Genomic DNA, 24,812 nt, shown 5'->3' with positions numbered 1-24,812 from the left:
TTATTTTCAGCCAAAACTTCAGCACTAATGTCCTGGTGAACAAGCTAGTTGGACTCCATGGAAATCTCCATGTAAAAATTCATGCCTAAAATTACTGAAGTGAAATATATTAAACTATTAATTGTGATGCTCACTTAATTGTGGCATTACATTAAGTTGAATCACAAGAAAATGACAATATCCATTTGTTTTTAACCTACAAAGGACCATTTTAGATGGTACAATCTAACGTATTTTTCCTTCTTATTCTTTATGTACTTTTTCACACTCTTTTCAGTAATGCACATTATCTACATAATTAGGATAATAAATATTATTTACAAAGAACAAAGAAACCAGAACACTTCAAAGAAGGCATTGTTTTTCTAATGGTGCTGGGATGACACAGCTACTTTGCTAGTACATAAAACACCATAGCAGCTTTTAGATATAAAAAAAATCTGCTAAAGCACATTTATAGAATCCTGAGCCTAACAAGGAACACTCACACTGAACCTAAACAGGCCTACTTCATGAAATCCAGAGACAGGTGTTACATTATAACGCTAGGACACCCAGAGTAGACATTGGACTCTCTGGTGTTTTATAAAACCCTGAAGCAAGCTTTTAGCTAGAGGAAATGTTTGCAGAGAAGGCAGCTGGGATCTCGTTTGACACAGCTGGGCTGTTTCCTCTGGTTTATGTGGAAAATAATTCACTGCCAAGGATGAGGCAAGAAAAGTTCACTCAGGCCATTCCAGAGGGTATTTTTTTGGCAGGTTTCCAAACGGAAGAGTGGAGCTGGCCACCAGGTTTATGGGAATAGTGACTACACTGAAAGAAGGTACCTCCTTTCCTTATGATAAATTCCTGAAAGGGGAATCATTGGATCCATAGGTTCAAAAATTTTAAAGTTCTTAAAACACATTGCCAAATTGTTTCCAGGAAAAGGCTCATTATGAATTCTTAATAAAATATTGCCATCACTGCAGTTTTTGAAGTTACAAGAGTTGATTCCTTGAGAGTTCAATCTGGCAAGGAATGGACACCTATAATATTCTTCTCAAAGGTGTTTGAGCGATGGTGTTCTTCCTGTGGCTTTTGTTGCCATTGTTTACTGAGGAGGAGGGTGAACTGCACAGGCATTATTGAGTCCCTGAGTCCCTGTGAGACACAGAAATGCTATAAGTGGGCTCCAGCCTTCCTCCTCCTGCTGCTGCTGCTGCTGCCACCACTGCTGCTGCCTGAGGGGGTAGCTGCTATTATGGTCCTGATTTTAAGCAGTATTTTGTATCTTTGAACCATCCAAGTAAGTGAAGCTGCAGCTAGCCTGAGGAACAGCAGGGATTTGAACTCTGGTGTATAAACATTCACGTGGACAGGCCAGCTATTGATTCTCTAGCCAAAACGGAGCAAAAATAACAATACTCACAGTGCAAAGTATTAAAACTCTTGTGTAACAATGTTGTATTTTTGGCTTCAGAATGTTTGTGCAGCAAGTAAAAAGTTTGCCTTCAACCAAAAATTTAAAAATAACATATAACTGTTAAGCTACCAAAAACTATCCTCTCTAAAATCCGCAGCCTGTTTTTTTTTTTTTTATTCTTGTGGCACACTTAATATTTAAGTATACCAAACCTTATCTATGTGTATCTGTATATGTGTGCATGTGAATGTGCCTGAGTGTTTTCGATTGCCAGAGAAAATCTACTGAGCAAAGTTATGCCTTTTTGAATGAGAAAAGCTGTCTTAAAATTTATGGATTCTTGCTTTCTCTTATTGCACTGATACATAATTTGTGTTTTTTATAATCAAGAGATAATGGAGAGAAAGGGAAGAGAAAAATGATTTTCCTGTTAATTTTTCCATAATTCCATTTTCTGTGGGTGTTTATCCTTCTCAAATGTTTCCTTTCTTCCCTCTATTGCTGATTGTTTTACTCACCTCTATTGACTGTGGATTTTCCCATGGGGGAAAAATTTTCCATGGTATCTTTCTGCCTCTAGTATGGTACCCATCTGTGCACATCATTCTGTTCTCCCCAAATCTGAAAATAAATGCAAACTATTAAGGCATTCTGTCTTCTAGGGAGAGTTATAAAGGAAGACCTCTCTATTTAGAGTGCAGATTTTAAATAAATAGCAGAGAGTATTTTAGGGAGGCATCCTTTTGGAATCCTGCAAATCAGTGTTTCCAAAATCTGTAGATTTTGGAACTCACTACATACCTACTGGTCAAAGAGCTCCTAAGTTAGTCTTCTTCCCACCCTAGGATTGTGAATAACTCATCAGATTATCCCTGATGATTTTCTAGATATAGGGAATTACTGTTTTTAAACTCTCACATTCTGCCCAAATTCCATCTGCCTCAAAAACGCTTATATCAGCATCCCTTCCAATTCCGACCCCATAGAAAGAGTTAGATTTGTAACTCTCCATTTCCAAAATATCTTGGAACCTCTTTGTAACTCTTTGTTTCCAAATCACTTTGGGTACCACTTTTTAGGACTTCTTACTCTATATTGTAATCAGTAATATCATGTCTTTCAAATTTTTTGGACATGGACTCCTTTAGGTTAGCCTCCCTGATAAACTTGATGCTCAATAAACGTCTGTTGAAAAGATGGATGGATAAATAAATTAAAACAAGTCACTACCAATTTGCTAACTTCCTGAAGGACACAACAGGTTGAGAAAAACTTGTTCATAGGTTTCTAAATATGGAAAAACACTAAGCTCAGCAACATGATTCAAAGTTGGAATGGAAGTCTAAAAGATATATTTTTCTCAAACATGTTCTTTACCCCCTAAGTTTTTCTGGCATGTTCCATTGGTAGGCAATTCACGAATCTGGCAAGTTTGCATTCGCAAATCATGCTTGAGTATTTTTCCTCCAATCACTATCGCTGAGTGATGGGATGAGGGTAGAAGACATAAAAATCTCTGAAATGTCATAAACCATAAAAAGTCAGTTATAGTCTATCAGCTGGAGAAAACAAGGTTGCTGGTTAGACACGGGCCATGAAACCATCAAGCACCCCCAAGTAAACCAATTTAGAAAACAAAATCGTGAAACAAATTTCTTCTCTCAGTTTGTGAACAGCACCTTTTCCAGGAGGTTTGCTATGTAAGGGAGATCTGCTTTCACCTTCTGGGGGCTGGCCAAGATGAAAAAGCAAGTGCCAGCCCAGCGAAAGAAGGAATGTTCTTTTGATATTGCCAGCCATCACAAGATATGGGAGCGCAAAAAATAAAAAATAAAAATAAAGCCAATTCTCCAAAGATTTATAGTTATGTCTAGCTTGTTGACTCAAGCAGTTTGGAAAAGCTTCAGAAATATAGTTTATCTGAGCTAAGTCAGTTTCCAACCGAGTGGACTCAAAAACAAAAGTGGAAATAATATGTACATAGTGTTAGAGTCAATCCTTTTGACTCTAAATTTGCATAGCTTCTAAAGTAAAAAGTACTCTATCCAATACCCATAGTACTACTTAGGATGTGATAGCCCATTCTATTGAAAATAAATTTGTATGATTATTGTCCAATTATTTCTGTGGGTTTGTATGTCAAAAACAATGGTAGACAATGGAACAGGAAAAGGCTGTGCTTTGAAACGAGTTAAAAGGAATATTAACTCCCCGAACTCAGAGAAACCATAGAACTATAACACCATTTTTTTCATATTATAGGATTTATATTTTGTCATTCTTAAAAGGTATGAAATTTGGGGAAAGCCTTCACTGAGAAATTGAAGAAGTATTAGCCCAGCAGATGAAAGAACAATAAATCATTTTCATTGACTATTTCTAGGTACCCAGTCCTTTTCTCTTCACTGGTGATAGACAGCTAAATGAAGTCAACAGGGTCCCTGCAATAGATCTCGACTAACCTATTCTCTGTAGAGACAACAGACAGTAAATAAGTAAGTGAATACCAACGAGCAATAGGTAGCAATGGATTATTATAGCAAAAGAAATACAAGAAGAAAAGGGATATAGAGTTGAGGGCACAAATGGTCATTTCAATAAGATACACACTGCCTTTGTCTGTTCAGGTTTCTGTAACAAAACACCATGAACTTGGTGGGTGATAAACAGCATGGATTTATTTCTCACAGTGCTAGAGGTTGGCATGTTCACGCTTAAGGTGTTGGTAGATTGGTGCCGGTGAGGGCCCACACTCACAGATGGTGCCTTCTCACTATTTTCTCACATGGTAGAAGGGACTAGCTAGGTCTCTGAGATCTCTTTTATAGAGGGACCAACCACATAGGTAATCTAACCACTTCCCCAAATCTTAGCTCCTACTGCCATTGCCTTGGGGGTCTGTTTTGACTTGGGAATTCTGGAGGAATGAAAACATTCAGGTAATGGGACATATTGTGGAAAATCTTGTGTTGCTTTAAGATGATTGATGTCATCAGTGACATGATACATTAGGATCAAATTGTGTGCTTTAACTGCTCACTCAGAGAGTTTTGTTTCACTGTTTTTTTCCTTTGTGGTAAGTTTTTGGGTGAGAGAAACAATGGTAGGGTGAGGTAAGTCAAGTAGGATTTCAGAGTGATAGAATCATTCACATTTTTATTTGTTTGTTCGAATGCCCGTGTTTGGAGACAATGTTCCCATCAGATCTACTGTTGTGTGCATAATTCAGATAGAATTGTGACAACCTCCAGGGGCTTCAGTAATGAGCCTGTACCTCCAGAGGACACTGTGCTTGCCTATAAAACACTGCTCTGGTTTTACTCTGTGACTGAAGGAGCAGGTAGTATTGGTGTCTAGAATACTGTGGTTACATAAAATGTTGAATTTTTATTTTTGTATTTATCTGATAGTGCTTGGGGATTAGATTAAATAAACATGTCATCTACCTTTTAGTCCTGAAACCCTAAAGAATACCTCTAAATGAATTTGTATTCATCTCTGTGATTTTTCATGGATTTGTACAGCTTACAAGCATGATGGGACATTTAATTAATTTCTGTAAAACAGTGCAATTGCCAGATCCAAATAGTTTGTGTCTTGTATTTACAATAGAAATAACCATCAAGTGCATCCTACAAGGATATTCAATATATATGTGACCCAACCTCATAATTGGTGTAGGTACAGACTCTTTAATTTACTACTTCTAAACAAAATCTGTACAGACTTTTGACATAATAAAACACCCTGTACTTATATGATTTGGGGTATATGCAAATCAGTTTGCCATAATGTTGGCTTCTTATATTGTTAATGGTTATATTCCAGGTTACATGATGAGTTCATGTAAAAAATTAAAGTTACATCTGTGGAGACTGCTTATTAAACAAACAAAAAATATATTTCTGTAGATCAGAAAATATAGGCTGGGTTGCAGCACAGTTGTGGAGCACATGCTTAGCACATACAAGGTCCAGCAACAATAAAGAAAATAAGCATCATTAAAAGACAAAAAAAAAAAAAAGGATGGGAATACAGCTCAGTAGTAGAGGATTCACCCAGCATGTGGAAGGTCTCTATTCAATCTCCAATATAAACAAACAAACAAATTACACCCCCTCACATATTCAGTTGCTCATTTTACTACAATTAATGTGTGTATGGAGAATCCCAGATGATGGGCAACATGGTAATCATTAGTACCTGTTTTGGGTGTATGTTCCAGAATTTTTCCTTTCTGATACTGCTTTGATTAAATTGAAACCAATAAGATGTTTAAATTCTCCCCCAAAAGTAAAAATCTGTAGATACATCTAAATATATCTCATTGTCTCATTTCAGATTTAAGTGAATAAGAGTTGACAACTGGGTACTAAGTAGCAATTGAGTTTGTGGCCAGAGAACAATTATAGGCAAAACAGATTAATTTGAGGATCCAAGAATGATTCATTTAAATGGATATGAAACTTCTGAAGAAAATTTCACCTAGCCAGGTTTGATGGTACATGTCTGTAATGCCAGCAACTTGGGAGGCTGAGGCAGGAAGATCACAAGTTTGAGATCAGCTAGACAAATTAGCAAGATCCTGTTTCAAAATAAAAAGGGCTGGGGATGTGGTTTAGTGGTAGAGCATTTATCTGGCAATTTCAAAGCCTAGATTTAATATGAAATCTAGAACTTTTACATGTCCTTGTTTTTATTTATGTTATGATGATGTCAGTTATGGTAATGATGTTATAATAACTATTTGCCACATAATAAAAAAATCACATTTATGTGAATAATCTATTTATTCATTAGTTGGCCCTAGGTTATAATACAAAGTATTATACACAGCAATCCAAAAAACTTATTAAAATCTGTAGTTAGTGCTTTAAAAATTATCAAACATATCTGCTTCCTTTTATACAAATTGTTTTTAAGTATTTAGAAAAGTATACAAGGGAGTTTGAAATAAGAGATATAGAAAACAAACATACATCTAGAATAGTGAGTTATTTTAAAAATCTTTCCTAAATTTTCTATATTTCTGTTTAAGTGGAATATCTGCATATTGTGAGACAAACATTTCATAAGTTTGAGAATCCTACCTAGTTATGTGCAATCATCATTTAAATACACACTGCAACACAAGAATAGCTACCAGACCTAATAGTCTTCAGAAGCCTGAGATGTCACATTTTTCCCCCAAGCTGCATCTAGGATAGAAGCATCTCTACTCTCTTCATTTCGCTTCAGCCTGATGAGTCTTGGACCATTCCATACCTTTCCCCAGTAAGGTTTTCTGGTGACACCTGGCGATTGTGAGCATAATCCAGTTAACCAATCCTCTGAACCTTCATTTCGGGTGTTCTACATTGAGTTATTAATGATTTTTCTCTATTACATATAGCTCTGCACTGATGTGCAGACTATACTATGTGATTCACTGTCAAAGAAATCAGCCTTAAACAAGTATTACCTGTTTTGAACCCCAAAGTGTATCTAATGGATATGTATTACTCATATAAGATAGAAAAGGAAAATGTGGAAAATATTCGTCTTCTCTTAATTAGTTACATATCTCTTTCTCTCTTTTGATTCCAAGTTTCTTGAGGGTAAGGATTATGCTTTTAAATATTTGCATTTCCTTTGGGCCCAGAATTATTCCTTCCATAGTACTCAGTAAAAATTGGAAGTCTTGATCACTGAATATGCAATTACTTTGAATATTCAGCAAACCAACATTTGTTTTTCCTCCACAAGTCATAGTGAATAAGAAGTGCAGGAGAAAGATTTTACTGTCCCTCTCTGCACAGCATCTGCTACCAACAGGTGATGCATTCTGGGGAGAAGAGCCTTGCCAGAGGATTCTCTCTTACCAATGCTCTGTTTCCAGATGTTTCTTCCCTGTGGCATATCCTGAATTATGAGGCCCTGGGAGGTGATTGCAACTACTGTGATGACATATCACACCTGGAACTCACCACTCTTTCCCTACCACATAATTTCTCATAGTGAAATGTCAAATCGGAGTTTATTGCTAAGGGACTTGGTTGTTTATCTACTAAAATATTATTGCTTAATATTAACTTATCATAATTTTGGCATCTTAAATATGGGTATATGCATAAAGATGCCACCAAACTATTTTATTATCAGATAGAATTTTAAAAATAGTGTCCTTTAGAGGACAGAATGAATGTTATGATGGCATACCATCAATGCTCTTAAATACACATACTTCTGTTAAACCTTGAATTACATAGTTGAAATATATAGATGAAGTTGTCAGACTGGACTAAGAGCTCGATGAACTATCTTCTAAAAAAGAGAAGAAGAACTACATAACTTTTTTCTTCTCTGAAATAGTGAACATTGGTATGTGTGTAAGTATGAGTATTTTGTGTGTGTATATAGGTATGAGTGTGTGTACATGTATTTATATATTCACATGTATTTTGCAGTCATCCATAGCAAACTTCTCTCTACATCCAAATATTCAAATGATATTTTTGTTTAGTGATATAAGGTTATTAGTTAAGTAAAGTTTTAGTTCATTAGTTTTTTTTATTATTAGCTATTAGTTCTCCTACTTATTAGTAAATCTTGCAAATTTTTCTGTATGTTTTTTTTCTAGGATGTTGGAATGTCTTTATTACAGTTCAGTTTCAGTTAAGCTGAAAAAGACTTCCTTGGGATTTCTTTGTTTTTTAAATTATTTTCCTGAGAAGAGCTCAATAAAGAGTTTGACGACAATATGTTTTAAATGCCAATTAAAATATGTCATTTAGAAACAGTTACAATCATATGTCACTTAGAAACAAGTCTTTCTCAATCATATCAACAGTTACATACAATCAAATGCTTTATATAAGTAATCATATAATCCTTGATTTACTTTTATCCTTGATTTTATTCCACAAAAATTAAAAGATACCAATAGAAATATGGATATTTAATTTATACTCACAACACATTTTGATAACTGGCTTTAAAAACAGCCGTGAAAACGTAGTTCTTGCATAAAGAAAGAGAATGGGATAATTTAAATGGTTCTGGTAAAAAAATCATATATTTTTTTTAATAATTATCAAGGAGTATAATTGGCATTTGCTTAGATTTGACCTGAAACATGCTGTAACTTTTATAAAGTAAGCCAAGCGACTCATGGCACAAGTCAGTCATATGCACCACCAAAATTTTGAAGTTAGAGAAGAATCCTAAGGCTTGGGAAAGGGCAGAACTGAAATTAAATTCAAGCACCATATGTGTGCTTTATGATATTTAATCCTAACAGCTAACACTGACTCTTTTTGAAGTCCTTCAACACAGAAACTTTTTGAAGTCCTTCAACACATACTAACTTATTTAGTCCCCAATAAAGCTAGCTATACAGACTTTGTACTATTGTTTCCAGTTTTTAGATGAAGACACTTAGACTGAGATAGATGAAGTAATTTGCCTCAGGTAACATAGCTAGCCACCAGAGAACCAGGCTCTACACCCATGTAGGTTGAGAATTGAATGAGACCATTTAGTTGGCCACAGAATATGAAAATATAATCCTAGCAGTTTTTAGAGTTTTTTCTGTGCAACACTAAATTTTATCCCAGGATCAAATTCTGGGACACAAGTTTCAATAGTTCAATACATCAGAGAATGAATACTATAGCATTTCCCTCATTATTCTTATAGTTTTGCAATGCATAGGGTATAAAGAAGGTTCTAAGAAGTCTCCTAAAGAGAAGAGATCTGACATAAAGACTCATTGAACCCACCTTTTACAGCCCTTTAGGATGTGTTCCTTAGAAAATAAATTCTGAGAAATTTTAGACCTACTGTCTTGCAGAGAGAAAATAGAAGCTGAAAATGGCTCATGACCCTAAAATCTTGCCCCACCCTATGTCCTACCTCATGCAGCTTTTAAATCAGCATGTAGGCCAAATAGTTTTGCTATTTTAAGTTTCTTGAAATTTCCGCTTTTTTATTTAACTGTTTCAATAGGAAAACTATCACTGAAGTGAAGATAATTGAATAGAATAGGCTAGTTATATTCTCATTTGGCACAACTTAGTCACAATAAATATTTACTTTAAACAATATTTTTAAAGTGCTTACAACTAAATATTTCATTAGTTCCAAAGCATTTAAAATGTCTAAAAATAAAGCCAGCTGACAAACAAGGAACCCTTATAGTCTTGTGGTTCTAGAGCAGTCACTTTTAGATGAGGACCAGAGGTTTTACAGGCATTCTGTAACCATTTTATTTTTTTGGGGGGTGGGGTATCAGGGATTGAACTCAGGGGAATTTGCCCACTGAGCCACATCCCCAGCCCAATTTTGTATTTTATTTAGAGACAGGGTCTCAGTTGTTTAGTGCCTCGTGTTTGCTGAGGCTGGCTTTGAACTCACAATCCTTCTGTTTCAGCCTTGGAAGCCGCTGGGATTACAGGTGTGTGCCACTGTACCCGACTGTCATTATTTCTTCATTGAAAGGTATTATGAAGTCAGTGATGTGTAGTTCAACACACTACGTTTTCTTCTGACAACTGCATGTTTTGCCATTTCAGTTCCTCCGAAGATATATGATATCTCAAGTGATATGACCATCAATGAAGGAACCAATGTCACCCTCACTTGCTTGGCCACTGGGAAGCCAGAGCCCTCCATTTCTTGGCGGCACATCTCCCCATCAGGTATAGTAGGAGTGAATGCACCAGTGTTGCTTGTGCTGTTTGTCATTCTTTTATGACTCCACTTGTACAGAACTTGATTCACTCATGGAATATTTTTGTATCTTCTTTTTCTGAGGCAGGCAGAATCCATATTTTTATACACATACTTTATACTTAAAGGCACTGCAATTCACAAAAGTCAAATGAACACTGCCTATCAGAGCCCTGAATTACCCTATCTCTTGATTCCTAGTCAAGGTTATTTTCATTTTAGTATACTAGATAATCACAAATCAATAGACAAAAGGCTGAAATGGAAATATCACAAGAGAAAAATCTTCATTTAAATGTGTGAGGATTTATTCAGTCGGCATTCACATGTTAATAGGCCAGCATGCACTGCTGAAGTAATCAGGGGAGAAGGAAATTATACAATTGTGAGGTTGCTGGGTCTAATTTCAAACTGCTGTTCAGAATCAAGGATTTTGGAGTTAGAATTAAATTTTAACTGATGAGAGTTCTAAAAACCCCAGAGTTTAAGTAACTTGTGCACATAAATCACATAGGTAGGAGAAAGGAAGGACTGAACATGGTTATGGGTTTCCGGTGCTTCTGCCTCAGTGCACACCCTCCCAAAGAGACTAAGTCAATTTTAGGAAGTTAGTGATAATCATCATCAAAACAAGTCTGTTTTCACAGCCTCGATTTTAACAATTGGGTAAAATTTAAAAGTTCAAACTACATAGCTTTGAGCATCCCCTGTATGTGAGAGTGGTATTTTTTTAATAAATAGGATCCTACCTCATTTCAGATCAATAAAATTTTATTTAATTTTAATTTTATTTTATTTTGATGGAAATAACTCTCACAAAGCTGTGCAGTGAAATTGCTTTTAACAATATCAGAAAGGAACATTTTATGTGGGTGTAGAAAGAACATAATTGGAACATCTATTTTATCTGCTAATGCTTTAATATCACTTATCCTTAAGTGTCTTTTAGTTTCCTCATTTATGCAGTGAATCTAATGAGACTTACCCACATCACATGCTTAGTATTACTATTAATGTGAGAGAAAATCAATATAACAGCAGTATACCCTTATATAATATGCATTATGGCCCTTATAATATTTCTGAAGTTTGAATGTGCTCTTGGCTGCCCATGCTTCACATTAGAGTTGCTGCAAAATCACTGGTATGTGAGCATTGAATTCATGGCAGCACTCTCTGTGGGATAAAAGTGAAATGAACTCAGAGTTAGCAGTTAGACACATGCACTTTTAAGCTGATACTCTTATACATCAATTCAGCCAGTTCTTGTGCACATCTCAGCCTCAGTGACCTTAGCTTGTTTCCTGTTTTCCAAATGCTGTATGATAATGATTTGTGACTTTTTTTTCCCAGTTGACAAACTAATACGCACTTAATGAGTACCACTGTATAGTGTGAAGTACATATACATTATAGAATGGTAAAATCTAGCTAATAATTAAGAAATGCATTACCTCACGAAGTTATTTTTATGGTGAGAATAGTTAATATCCACGCTTCCCTGTCTTTCAGGTATTCAATATATCATCATTAGCTATAGTCACTATACTATACAATAGATCTCTTGAACTTGTTCCTCCTATTTGACTGTAATTACTTAGCTTTTGACCAACTATGTATCCTGGCTATTGGGTGACTCAAATAATATAATATAATAGGCACAACTGTATTTTTATAGTTATAATGTGATATGCAAATGTACAGCTGATTCTTAATCATCTTTCCAGGGATTTAAATCTGATATGGCAATATAATTTTTATGAGAATGAAGCACATAATCTTCCATCTTCATATAATTTAAGATTACTATTTCGGACCTAACTCTCCTGCTTTTCGTGCTTGTTAGTATGCATATTCTTCTTTTTAAAGGCTTGGATACTTTTTTAGTTTAATTAAATAGCAGGAATGTTAGTAAAATTATTAGAATAATGATAATGGATAACATCATAAAGCTGAAAGAAGACAGCTTTGGTTTATAAATTAAACTGTACATAGATTTGTTTTTCTGATCCTGCCATCCTAAGCAAATGAGTTAAATTAGCATAAATATTAACTATTATCCAATGAATAGATAGACTTGGAGGATATTTTTATAAATGGCTCCAATAATTTCAAATCATAATTTGTTAACATTAAAAATCTACAGCATGGTGGATTTTCAACTTTAAGTTACACATAATAATAATTCTATTAGCTTTTTATCAGCTGTTATGACCATATTTGAAAGTAAAGTTGGTAACTTCATTGATTTATTTATATTTTACCTGAGAAATCTCAATGTTTTACATGTTGTTTCCTTTGTTTTATCGTGGGAAAAAAAAATTGTCTCAAAATGGCTCTTAATATGTAAACAAGGTTTAGTGTTAAAAACAGGTGTAGTTGTCCTCCATGTCAGTACTAAAAGCAAGAGCTAGTATTGTGCATGTGTAATTTGTGTATTTTTTACCAGTAATTTTGATATATCTGGTTACATGATCAGGGTCAACTCTAGTTTCATAATTTAATAATAAATTACTGTTCATGGGATTATAGCTACAGAACTTCTAGTCCACAGAAAAATGAGGCCATGTGTTCAGCCACATCACAAACATCATTGGAGACAGTTGAAATTGTCATTCTATTTATTATTTCAAACAACTCCCTGTACTTTCACCAAAAACATTTTTCCTAGAAGCATCTGGACACATAAGCTTCCTAATAGTTCAATTATTCCAATGATTTCTTTGCATTTTTTCTATTCAACATTTGGCAATTAACTTCAAGTTTATGCTAAAAAGTTTGCAGAGATAATATGAACACCCTGTATTCTTTCTTTAATTTAATCAACACTTTGTTTCATCATTTGCTCTGGGTGTTGAGTATGTAGCATGAGAGGCGGCCGGGGGCGGGGGGGGGGGAGAAACTCCTTGACTTTCTTAAGGGGTTACATTTTAAAAAAATGTTTTTTAGTTGTAGATGGACACAATACCTTTATTTCATTTATTTTTATGTGGTGCTGAGGATCGAACCCAGTGCGAAGCAAGCACTGTACCACTGAGCCTCAATCCCAGTCCAAGGGGTTACATCTTGATTAACCCATCATAAATTGAAAATATCCTAAATCAAAAATCTTGCAATACACCTAATTTGAAAGAACATCATAGCTTAGCACCACATCACACTGAATAGCATTACTGTGTGGCTGACTGGTAGTTTTAGCTTGCTGTCACTGACAGCTTGGTGAGAGGATATCATACTATATACTACTAGCTTGGTGAAAAATCAAAATTCAAAGTACAGTATCTACTGAATTCATGTTATTTTTGCACCATCATAAAGTTGAAAAATCCTGAGTCAAACTATCATTAAGTTGGGGCTGTATAAAATTAAACTATTTCATTGATTAATTTGAGAGCAGACGTTCAAGGCTTGAGACTTGGCCTGTTTAATCTCTGGGTATTCCTGTCCGTATTCCTAAAGAATAATGACATTCTCTTTTCATAACCACAGCAGTTTTTGACTCCTGAAAATCCAGCATTGGTATCATGTTTTTAATCCAATTAATCCATAATTCAGTTTGTCTACAGGACCATATATTGTATTCAGTAGCCACACGACGTTAGTGTTCTTTAGTCTGGGGACTAATTCCTCAGTCTTTCTTTGTCATTACTGAGCATTGACAGTTTTCAACAATGTCTGTACCCTTTTTAAAAATAGAATGTTTGTTTCTCATTTGGGGTTTTGCCTCATGTTGCCTCATGATTGCATTCTAGTTATGGCCATCTGGAACTAAATAAGTGAAGTTGTATCCTTCTCAGAGAATCATATTCCGTGGCACATGATATCCATCTGTCCCTCATTTGTGATGTTAATTTCAATTACCCAATCAAGGTGTTGTCTGATTTCTACACTGTATGGTTTCTTCATTTTTTTCTCCCCATGCTACCAATAAGCTGTCTGTAGGGAGAGATTTTAAGAACATGACATGCAAATATATGCTCTTTGTCAATCCTTCTTTTTTGATTTGATTTTGGTTCTTTCATGAACTAATATTTACTATGATGATCAAACTGGTGATTATTTTTCCTAGCTTCAGCAATCCTGTTTTTACCTGTTAATACTTGTTATTCTACTGAAATAAGAAACTCACTTTATCTTACATGTTATTTGTTTATTTGCTTATATATCTATTTTTATGACATGAATTTGTGGGTTCCAAACTTATAAAAGTTGTTTATAATTGTTTATAATTCATTAGTGTCTAATTACTTTGATGTTCAAATTGCCCCATATCTGGCCAGTCTCTGTCACTTCAGTCCCACTGCTGTGTCCTGTGGCATACTCCCATGATTTTCTTGAGTACTTCCATACTTTGTGGCATCACAGAATATCAGGATCATATCATGTGTCTTTCCTGGTCCATTTCTGGAGTCAACCATTTCATTTAATTTCCAATGAATGCATACACCTGGGATTTGAACCATTGCTTGTTGGTTTACAAATTTAGCACTATTGATCTGTCTTATACTAAAATTATCAGGGACTGGAGTATCTAGGCTATTTCCTATGATATTCTACTAATTCATAAGAACTTAAATAACTTTCTAACAATGGAAAAAAAGTATTTTGTTTGTCTTATCTAAAAATATCCTGGAAAAAATTCCTGGGACCTATGAGTATGTCAATGATGCTTTTGGAATTAATGGTGGAACACATTTATGTCAAGGAAAACACAAGGAAGCACTTGTTGAACCAGAGGTATGTTCAAGATTGTTTATTTACATGCAGTCATACTGCACCTACCAACCTGTGATGAGCTCCTTGTCCTTGAAAAAATTCTCAAGGTTTTCTGAAAATAACTAATATGTGATTCTTTTTTCCCCTACTAGTAATATAGGCATCTTATAGTGTCAACGTAGCATAGTGTTTGAGGCCATGAACTTTGATATTAGTCAAATTGGGTGTGATTTCTAACTCTTCTTGTTACCATTAGTAAGATCTGAGGAAATAAAATATTAATTTCTTTAAACATCAAATACAAATGTTGGCTCAGTGGTAGAGCATTTGCCTAGCATGTGTAAGGCACTGGGTTCGATTCTCAGCACCACATATAAGTAAATGAATACAATAAAGGTCCATCAACATCTAAAAATATTTCAAAAACAAAAAATACAAATGGTGGTAACAATCACACTTATTTCCCAGAACTGCTGAGTGTTCAGTGAAATAGTATAGAGTGCTGAACTAAGTTCATGACTTGTAGAGTACATCCTGTTATAAACAGTAATATACTACTGAAATGTGTTTGAAATTTTGACCATCCTGTTACTTTCCCTGGAATCGAGGGGCCTATTTGACTCTTGAATGTAATCCACACAGCTGCTCCGAAATGACTTGATCATAAAGCTAAAAATCAGTTCAAACTTCTAGAGAACACTGACAGATTTACACAAAGATGTGATTTTGAATATAGAGAAAAAAATAAAATTCTTATTCACTCACCATTATGTTAATAACCCTAGATGTATTCAGAAAAAGACATAGGAAAATTTTAAAATAACAGATGAGATAAAACAGATTTGGAGACATTTCGAAAGCCTTTTTCAAATGTTCACTTACTCATTGCTCTTTTTCTTGATCTCTATTTCCCTAGTTCATTCTTTTGTTATCTGAACTCTTCGGAGATATTCACACTTGCCTGTCTGATGGTGTTTATTAGCTGACAAAGGTATTCTTAGGACTCTGAAACCAAAATGTGACAATTAATACTGGGCTATATGGCCCAGCCTCTTTTTTTTCCAACCAACTTCCATATGTCTAGTGCTTTTAACAACGTGTCCTTGATTGTCCATGAGAATCAATGCTCTTACCTAATTCAAGGTAAAGACTACACTGGGCTCCTTTTCTTCCTACTGTTCAAGATCTAATTTCAGTAAATATCAATTCTCTGTATCTTTCACTTCTTCTTTTCTATTCACACCATCCTGCCCACATTTACCTAAGTTCTAGTTCTCTTTAATTCAATCCCTGACATCCATCACTTTGATTTTATAAACAGATATTGAGCACTCAGAAAGGAAACCTCAAACAGTGCTGAAAAGATTTAGGGAAAGAACCAAAAGGATGTGATTTCAAGAAACCAACATAGGAAGAGGTTTCTAGAGCAGTGAGTGGTGAACACTATCAGGTCAAAAAAGGTATAGACTAACCCAAATACTTACATGTGTGAGGCCTCTTTGGTGGTCATTATAGCAATGCAGACATAATGGGTTAGAAACTCAGCTATGGAGGATGAGAGTAACGGGAAGTAAAAGGTTCAGATATAGAGGTATTGCTGTAAGTACTGTCAAGATGGAAATTCATTTCCTCTAATTTTACACAAGGTGTTTACTAAGAGTGTACTTTGTTCCTTTATTCACTTGACCAGCTCCTACTCATCCTTCAATTTTTCATAAAACACTTCATAAGCATTTTAGGAAAAACTGAGCTTTTCTTCTTTTATAGTTGAATAGAAGTTTGTGCCACCACATGTGTGGAGTTTGCCCCTGAATTGTAGTTATTGTCTTTACTTGCTGTGGTCTCACAGGATAGGGGACTCCTTGTGTCCAGAGACATCTGATGGCTCATGGCTGAGCATAGGGTCTGGTACAAAGTATAGGCTCTTTAAATATTGCTGGACCAATGAATGCCCCTCTCTGGGCATGGCTTCTCCTTAACCATTGCTCCTTTTGCTCTACTAAAGTAGAGTTGAACAAAAGGATCTATATAACCAATAAAACCTAGGCTATTGGCCTAGGATTTTAAAGAAAAAGTTTGCTGACTCCTGCATCAGATATTTTAGAAGAGGTTTGGATTCTAAATGTTGTTTCCCAGATGAGAGACATATAGGTTTAGCCCACTAAAACTTTTATAATTATATTAAGTACAATTTTAAGATAGAAAATGCTAATTGCTAATTATCAGAAAGAGTAGAAAAAATGTAAAAAAAATGAAAATTATTAGTTAAGAATTATGCGCACTGCTGCAATCTATTGTTTAATATAATTCTGAAAATAGTTAAGTCATCACAGGTACAAACTGGAAAGTGTTAGTTCCTACTAGGGTTCTTAATTCGATTGTCATTCCTCTTTTGTGAAATAGTTTTCTTTGAAATGCCCGAGTGCTAGGCCAACACCAGGGCTGATATGGAGAAACTCTGTGTGTGTGTGTGTATGTGTGTTTCTTCCAAGTTAGCAGCCTGTCACCCAAACACTGTAGTTCTTTAAGATTCGTGTTTTAGGTTTGCAGTCCTGACACTGCACTTTGCTCTTTGATGATAGAAAAAAGATATTCAGTAAAACCAGCAATTTATGCTGATGACATTTCAACAATACTAGATCTTCAGATTATAAGCTGTGGTTCCAGTTCCATTGTAGAGCAGCACTCTGTGGAAGCTTTGTGAATTTCCATAATGGCTTTACATAATGGATAATTATATAATGAATCTACATAACGATGGCAAGTTAAACTTTTACTATAAGAGCACACACCAGTAATTTATATATGCAGTTCAAATTGCCTCTTTGTTCTGAGTTTTCTTTACACTTTTTAACTTTCATTTGTCTGTCGCCAAGGTCCCCTCTACTTCTCTCCAGTTACTGGTGGGCCAGATTAAATTGTTTGAATACAAACAGTTTTATTATTTGAATATAGAAATAAGAACATTTTTAGTATTTTAGCACATATGTAAGAGTAAACCATGGGCCTGATGACATGATAAATCAATACAAAAAATAGTTCACTTTTCTCAGAGCAAAGTGCCAACCCATATAAAACAAACAAACAAACAAAACAGAAGCCCACCTAACCCACTTAGAATTTCATAAGTTATTTTTTTTTCTTTTTTCCCCCTTATGGAACTTGATTTTCTGAAGGACTGGGACACTAGAAAACAAGAATACTGTAGATTGTCTTCCCCTTAATGGATTGAATTGGAGGGGAAGATAATCATTAACGTTAGACTACTTACATTTGAGACTTAGATTTTTCTGAAGTCTTTTCCCCCAGGATTTTAATGTCATGTTTCATGTTTTAGGGAAAGGTATTATAGAAATGGTCATTTCTAAACAACTTAGAGGCTTGATTAAAGTCATCATCTGAAAAAATGCAGCTTTTATTTTGCTGTAAATTTCATGCTAATTTAGGTTGAGGTGGGACTCTACGAATAAAAATTCAGTTCATAATATTAGAAGAGTTCTATAAGGATTCAGAAAGAGCACTAGTAAGCACAGTAGATGTATAAAATGGGTCCATTAAATATTTATATGAAGTATCATTTACTGAGCATTAGTACGTTCTATGCGCTGTTCTAATACATGTTAAGCTAACATGTTAGCTGGCTTTCATGAGACATATTTCAAGAGAAAATAGTTTAATAATGATTTTTTTTTTAATCAAGGCCCAAAGTTTCCATGACAATTGTAGACAAGAAAACATGATAGCTACTCCATGTATATATAATAGATCAAAATATGCTCTACTGTCATGTATATCTAAAAAATAAAGAAAACAAATGGTTGGCTTGCAGGATATTATTTGAGGAGCTTATTGTGAACGATTACTATGTCTGTTTTTTTTTTCCACTCAAAATGAATATATTGCTATTGTATTCTAATTTTTCTCCAGCTTATTCTAAAATTATATTTTAGACCATAATTAGGAATAATCAACACTAGTGGAAAATTAGGATGATTCTAACAATCTTTTATCACTAAAACACTAAACACTTTTTCTGTGTTATCTTTTTAGATTCAGAAAAGTATGGCTACATGTTTCATGAAATTATAGCTACATGTTAGGTACTCGATAGATGTTTGGTTAATGAGCTTGTTAAATGATGTATTTTGAACACTATATAGTCTTTATATGATTAATCTGTATTAACTAATTAATATTATTTAATATTACTAGGAATTATATTTACATCTATCACCTACATGACAAGATCATTTCTCAAAGAGATTATAGGAAAAGTTTACAATGTTTTTTTGTAATTATTAAACTTCTATTTTAAAAGGCAGTAACCTAATGTTTTAAAGGAAATGGTGAGTACTTGAACTATCTCATTTCAAATCCCTCCTCTGACACTCACTGCATATGTCAGGCTGGGCAAATTTCTTAAATATCTCTGCCTTAGTTTCTTTATCTGCAAAAGGGAGATGATTATAGTAATATCACTGGGCTGTTAAGTAAAAAGTTTAAAAGAAAACACATCCCAAATTAAGAGCTCTAAAACTTAGCTATTATTACTAAATTTTCTTTTACATTTCATTTTTATATAGTTGCTTGAGGGCATATAATAAAATATGGTTATAAATACTGTGTTCTTAGGTTATAAAATTAGGGAAATGTAGTATAACAATTGCATTTCTGAACTGGTGAGGTGGTATTAAACATATATATATATATATATATATATATATATATATATATACACACACACACACACACAATAAGGGAAAGAATGTTTACTGAAAAAGAACCAGAATAAATCCCAGAAAGAAAATTCTGAATTATTTATCAGATTCCAATAAGCTGTGAATAAAGAGAGGAAAGGAAAAGAAACATAATGTATTAAAGAGGGGTAAAGTTTTTTTAAAAAGGATACTTTCTCTAGTTTCATTCTGTTTTGTAGAAAAAGAACTATAAAAATAAAGAACAAAAGAAGAATGTCCTTCACATAGCAATAGTATATTCTTAAGGGGTTAGCATAAGAGTAAAGAAGCCTGTGTCTCTGAGAATTCCATATAATTACTAAAAGCATAGCCCAGGTAAAAGGATGTGGTTGTAGCTCGGTGGTAGAGTGCTTGCCTCACATGCGTGAGGCACTGGGTTTGATCCTCAGCATCACATAAAAATAAATAAATAAAATAAAGACATTGTGTCCATCTACCACTAAAAAAAAATGTTTTAAAAAAAAGGATACTGTGATCAGAAGACTAAGAATAATGGTGCCAGGTTTTTGGTTTGTTATTATCATCATCATCATCTATAAGTAGTCTAATCTTAGTTAAACATGTGACCCAATTTCTGCTTATTAGAGCTTTCAAAAATTTTAAGGCTCTCTAAGAAACTTATACAGAACATTATTGCACAAATTTACAAATTAAAAACATCATACAAAGATCTTGAAAACTTGTCTTCAAAGTACACAAGATTATGGAATTCATTAAATTCAGAGTTCTTTGTGTGTGTGTGTGTGTGTGTGTGTGGGTTCATTTTCCTTGTTAGCCAAATAATTTTTTTAGTGCTTCTTTTTGCATTTGGTTTGAATGCAATCCAGTTCCAGCCGTATTGTTTCTGGACAGTACTGAAGCTTTGAAGATGTATTCCTCCCATGCATCATCACAGCATTGTCATTCTGACGATATATTAGTGTAATGTATCTTCAGAGCTCAAATGAGAAGCTGTCTGGGAGGAATGGGGGGAAGAGTGGATTCAATTCAATTACAGGACAAAAGAACCTGCTGAAGAGGAGTGAACTCTCCCATTAAGCTTCTCTGTGAAGTTGATTATAACCAGGTATTTCATGGAGGTGTATTCTATTTTTTCCTTTTGTGACATGACAAGGAATAATTGTGGATTTTGCACACATCTAAAGGATTAAATGACTTCTCCACCTTCTGCTTCTATTTCAGTAGAGGCCTAATATGTTTTGGAGTCATTCAATTGATTTGAGGAGAAAAGTCTACAAGAAATACTATTTATTTAATATATAAACCTTTAATATACAGTTACCCTATGGATCCATTTATTAAAACTTGATAAGCAAAAAAGAATGCTCATTTTTCAAATCAAGTCTTAGATGAAAAATTTTAAAGCATTCAGACCTAAGTAAAGGGGAACAATAGCTAGGGAAAAAAAGAAAAAGAAAAAAAAGAGTTGTCAGCAGGGAACATGCCGCAGTCTGGCTGGGCACACAATCACGAGCCACCACACAGCTTGTAGATTCAAACAGCAACTCTTTATTCCCGAACTCACACCAGCCGTCTACAACCACGTTCTGGGGAAATCCACGTTCTCTGCCCAAATCCACGTTCTCTGCCCAAATCCACGTTCTCTGCCCAAATCCACATTCTCTGCCCAAATCCACCTCCACTGGGCTTCTATCTCCAAAATATACTGTCTAAATCCCGTGAGAACTCAAGGGGAACTCAGGCAGCAGGATACGCCCTATTCCCAGCAGGAATAATCTTAAACCTTAAACCTGGAACCTAAACTGGGAATGCCCTAAACACGATTATCTTAAAACCAGGAACACCCTAATCTGCCTTGGTCCTTGAGCAAGGTCACCTACATTCAATGTCACTGCAACATGTCAGCAAGGAAATTGTCATACCTACTTGGCTAATGGCTGGCAAGGAAATTGTCATACCTACTTGGCTAATGGCTCCCAGCATCTCCCCCCTTCTGATTAATTAAACAACAAGCAATGTGGCTTAAGGACCCTGCCTGGTAGGTTGTCCAATTCAACATATGGTTCTTACCCGTCATGGGAAAAACTGACCTTTAGGCGTCAGCCTCCTGTCTTAGGTTGATACCACTGCAATTGAATCATACCCGTCACTGACTACCGGTCCAGCATACAGCCATACTTGTGGATAGGTCTATGCACCAGTGGGGGGGTGAGGTTCTTTGCCTCACCTCTGTTGGCCCCCAAATTTGGCCTTGGTGCCAGTGGGGGAGTGAGGTTAATGTGGCTTATGGACCGTGCCTGGTAGGTTGTCCAATTCAACATATGGTTCTTACCCGTCATCGGAAAACTGACCTTTAGGCGTCAGCCTCCTGTCTTAGGTTGATACCACTGCAATTGGATCATACCCGTCACTGACTACCGGTCCAGCATACGCCATTGGCCCCCAAATTTTAGACCATCACTAGCAGAAGGGAGGAGGATACAGAAATGCCACAACACCAAGCCAATTGACGGCTCCTTGGGGAAAATTGCATCACTGGTGACACCATCAGCAAAGATATGCCAGCATTACCACAATTCGCTGCACCAAATGATAGTTACATAGTCCAGGCAAGTTCTGCAAGCAGTTCAAAGCAGAGGAATCTATCAATATGTCCATTTCCTCCCAAAATCCGTTTCCTCCCAAAGTAAGTTGACTCTTTGATTGAGCATTACTTGTTGAGTTCTTCACCAGCACTGGGATGGAGATAGGAATTCTGGCAATGATGCTAAAGAGACATTATCCTGAAAAGAATTATTAAATATAATGAAAAGGAAAGGTGAAAGTAAACAAACAGATCTGTTAACCTACTTTAAAAACAATCCTTAACAGCTTTTTACCTAATTTAAATTAGTAAACAAACAGATCTGTTAACCACCTTTAAAAACAATCCTTAACAGCTGTTTACATAATTTAAATTAAACCATTTAAATCACGTGAATAAAAAAAATAATAATAACTCGGATCCATTTTTTCATGAGCGCTCCTCATATAAGAAATATGGACATACGCACATACAGACATACAACACAAAACACAAGAGTGTACACAAACGTACAACACATAAGAAAATAGTAAAGGCCTTGTAGCTTTACCTAGGTGAAATCTCCATTGCAATGTTTAAAAACTCCACAGTCAAAAAATAAAACTGATCAGAAAAACATTAACCTAGGTTTGTATGAGCTCAAAAAATAAAAATAGAACCTTATGATGTGGAAAAATGCAATAATAAAATAGCTATTGAAAAAAGCATCCTGGTTAATCACTGTCGCAGATGTAAGAATGGCCAAGCTGGAGTTCTGGATATCAGCTGTTATGGATTTGAGTCAAATCATCTTCTTTTCGATCTGTAGGAACTGTTTTAGTTAATCTCTCCGGAATCCAAATGGGCTGCTGTTCTCCCTGTGGAAAAACACAAACAGACCCCCGACTCCAGGCAATCACTGGGTCAGGACCTTTCCATTGTCCTGTTAGAATATCTTTCCAAAGTACTTTAGGCTTATGTACATTTTTTGGATACATGTGCCTTTCCGCAGCACTAAGTCCTGATGAATCCAAATTTAAAAAGTTTAGAGTAAAAAGGGTTATTTTAAGTTTATCTATGGGGGATATATACCCCTTTCCAATTCCCTCTTTTTGCTTTAATAAGTATGTCTGTATCTAATAGTGGTCTTAGCTTTTTGCATTTTCTATCTGTAATAACTTACTTGATATTTTCAACCATTTTTTATCTTATTTCTATCTTCTAGTTTTTTTTTTTTCCTAAGGTTTGTATTTTTACCCTTAGTTGCTTATTTTCCTCCTAGTTTTTTTTTTTTTTTCCTATTTTGTGGGTTTAAAATTCTTGTCTTCCTACATCTTTTCTATCTTTTTACATCTTCTTTATCTTTTTTCTTTTTAACTTTCTATACTTCTGTCTTTAAAGTTTTTCACTTTAAATTTTTAATCTTCTTTATCTAAATATCTTTTATCCTATTATCTTCCCATTTTTTTTTAAGTAATGCCTTTAAGATTAACTAGGCTTCGAATGATGCAATAAAGCAATCTTTTTTCCGCCATGAAGGTATCTCAACCACCTTCAATTTAACCTTTTAATTATCATCTATACTGTACTTTTAAATGTACTTTTTCACCACCTACAACTTCACTCTTTTAAATGAGGCTTAGATTTTGTTTAAATCGCTTCAATGTTAGTTTACATGGCTGCCCTTCATCCAAAGGCTTTTTAATTTAAACTCCATTGAGAAGCTTTGTCTCAATCTGCATGTACAAATACCTTTTTCTTCTTTCTTTCTTTCTCAAGCTTTTAAAGTAAGTCTAGTTTCCTCAAAATTTTTTTAAATGGCATTTTACAACTTTTTACTTTACCACACAGAGATTATCTCATCTAAAAACATTTTTTTCCTTTAACCTTTTATATTAAAATATATTTCCACATCTTGAATCTTTTTCTATCTCTTTTTAACCGTTAACCCTTTTTATAAATTCACATTTTGAAACAACTCTTATAAAATTTCTGATTTAGACAAATTACTCCACTTTAATAAGATGAAAGACTTTCATGTTTCTTATGACACTATAATACTATAATTGAAACCCAACTGAAAATTTTTCTACTCTTTGTATATAAATTACACATGATAGAATCTTAACACTTAGTTAACCTTGTTTTAGCAAAGACACAGACACAAGCAATATTAAACATTTTTCCATTTACCAATTTATGAAAACACACATAATGTTTAAATATATTACCTTATGGAACTTAATAAGTAAAGAGTACTTGATTTCATATTTAGTGGTTGATATTTTAACACTTTAGCTTTGTAAATTAATCAGATGTCTGTAAAAACCAAGATCTTAGACAAATGTAGTAAACAGAACTAGCCATCTCTTTCTTGTTGAAGAAAAATCCTTCTACAGGATACCATGATGGTCCCATTGATATACTTAATAACTCGTCTTTAAAAAGCCATGTGCTACATTTTTGTATTGTATCAACATATGTCCTAACTGTTCTTGGTCTTACTGGGGTGCCTCCTTCCTCTAACAATTTCTCTTGCTCGGAGGCGAATAACTTCAAACCTTGAGTTTTGAAGTTGAAATAACTTCAAAACCATTTTCCCAGGTTTGCCTGAGAAAGTTCTAGGGATAGGCAGCTTGAAACAAAAACAAGATAAATCAAAACAATAACACATTGTTTTTTGAATTGGTCACCCATTCTT

The 24,812-nt window shown here is 34.7% G+C and overlaps 1 protein-coding gene across 2 annotated transcripts in view; it reads left to right on the top strand.

Annotated features, from left to right (window-relative positions):
• The window catches only part of Negr1 (neuronal growth regulator 1), an 811,898-nt gene that overhangs the window by 454,441 nt on the left and 332,645 nt on the right, over positions 1–24,812 (top strand). For both annotated transcript variants that reach the window (XM_046451001.2, XM_046451002.2), the window contains exon 3: positions 9,958–10,083. In XM_046451001.2, the coding sequence (XP_046306957.1) occupies positions 9,958–10,083 (126 nt within the window). The remainder of the gene's footprint in view (positions 1–9,957; positions 10,084–24,812) is intronic.

This window comes from Marmota monax, unplaced genomic scaffold (assembly GCF_021218885.2).
Source record: "Marmota monax isolate L192 unplaced genomic scaffold, Marmota_monax_Labrador192_F-V1.1 WCK01_AAM20220418_F8-fsc00023, whole genome shotgun sequence".
Lineage (NCBI taxonomy): Eukaryota > Metazoa > Chordata > Mammalia > Rodentia > Sciuridae > Marmota > Marmota monax.
Note: the sequence above shows the minus strand (reverse complement) of the source record. Positions and strands in the feature narration are given on the sequence as shown.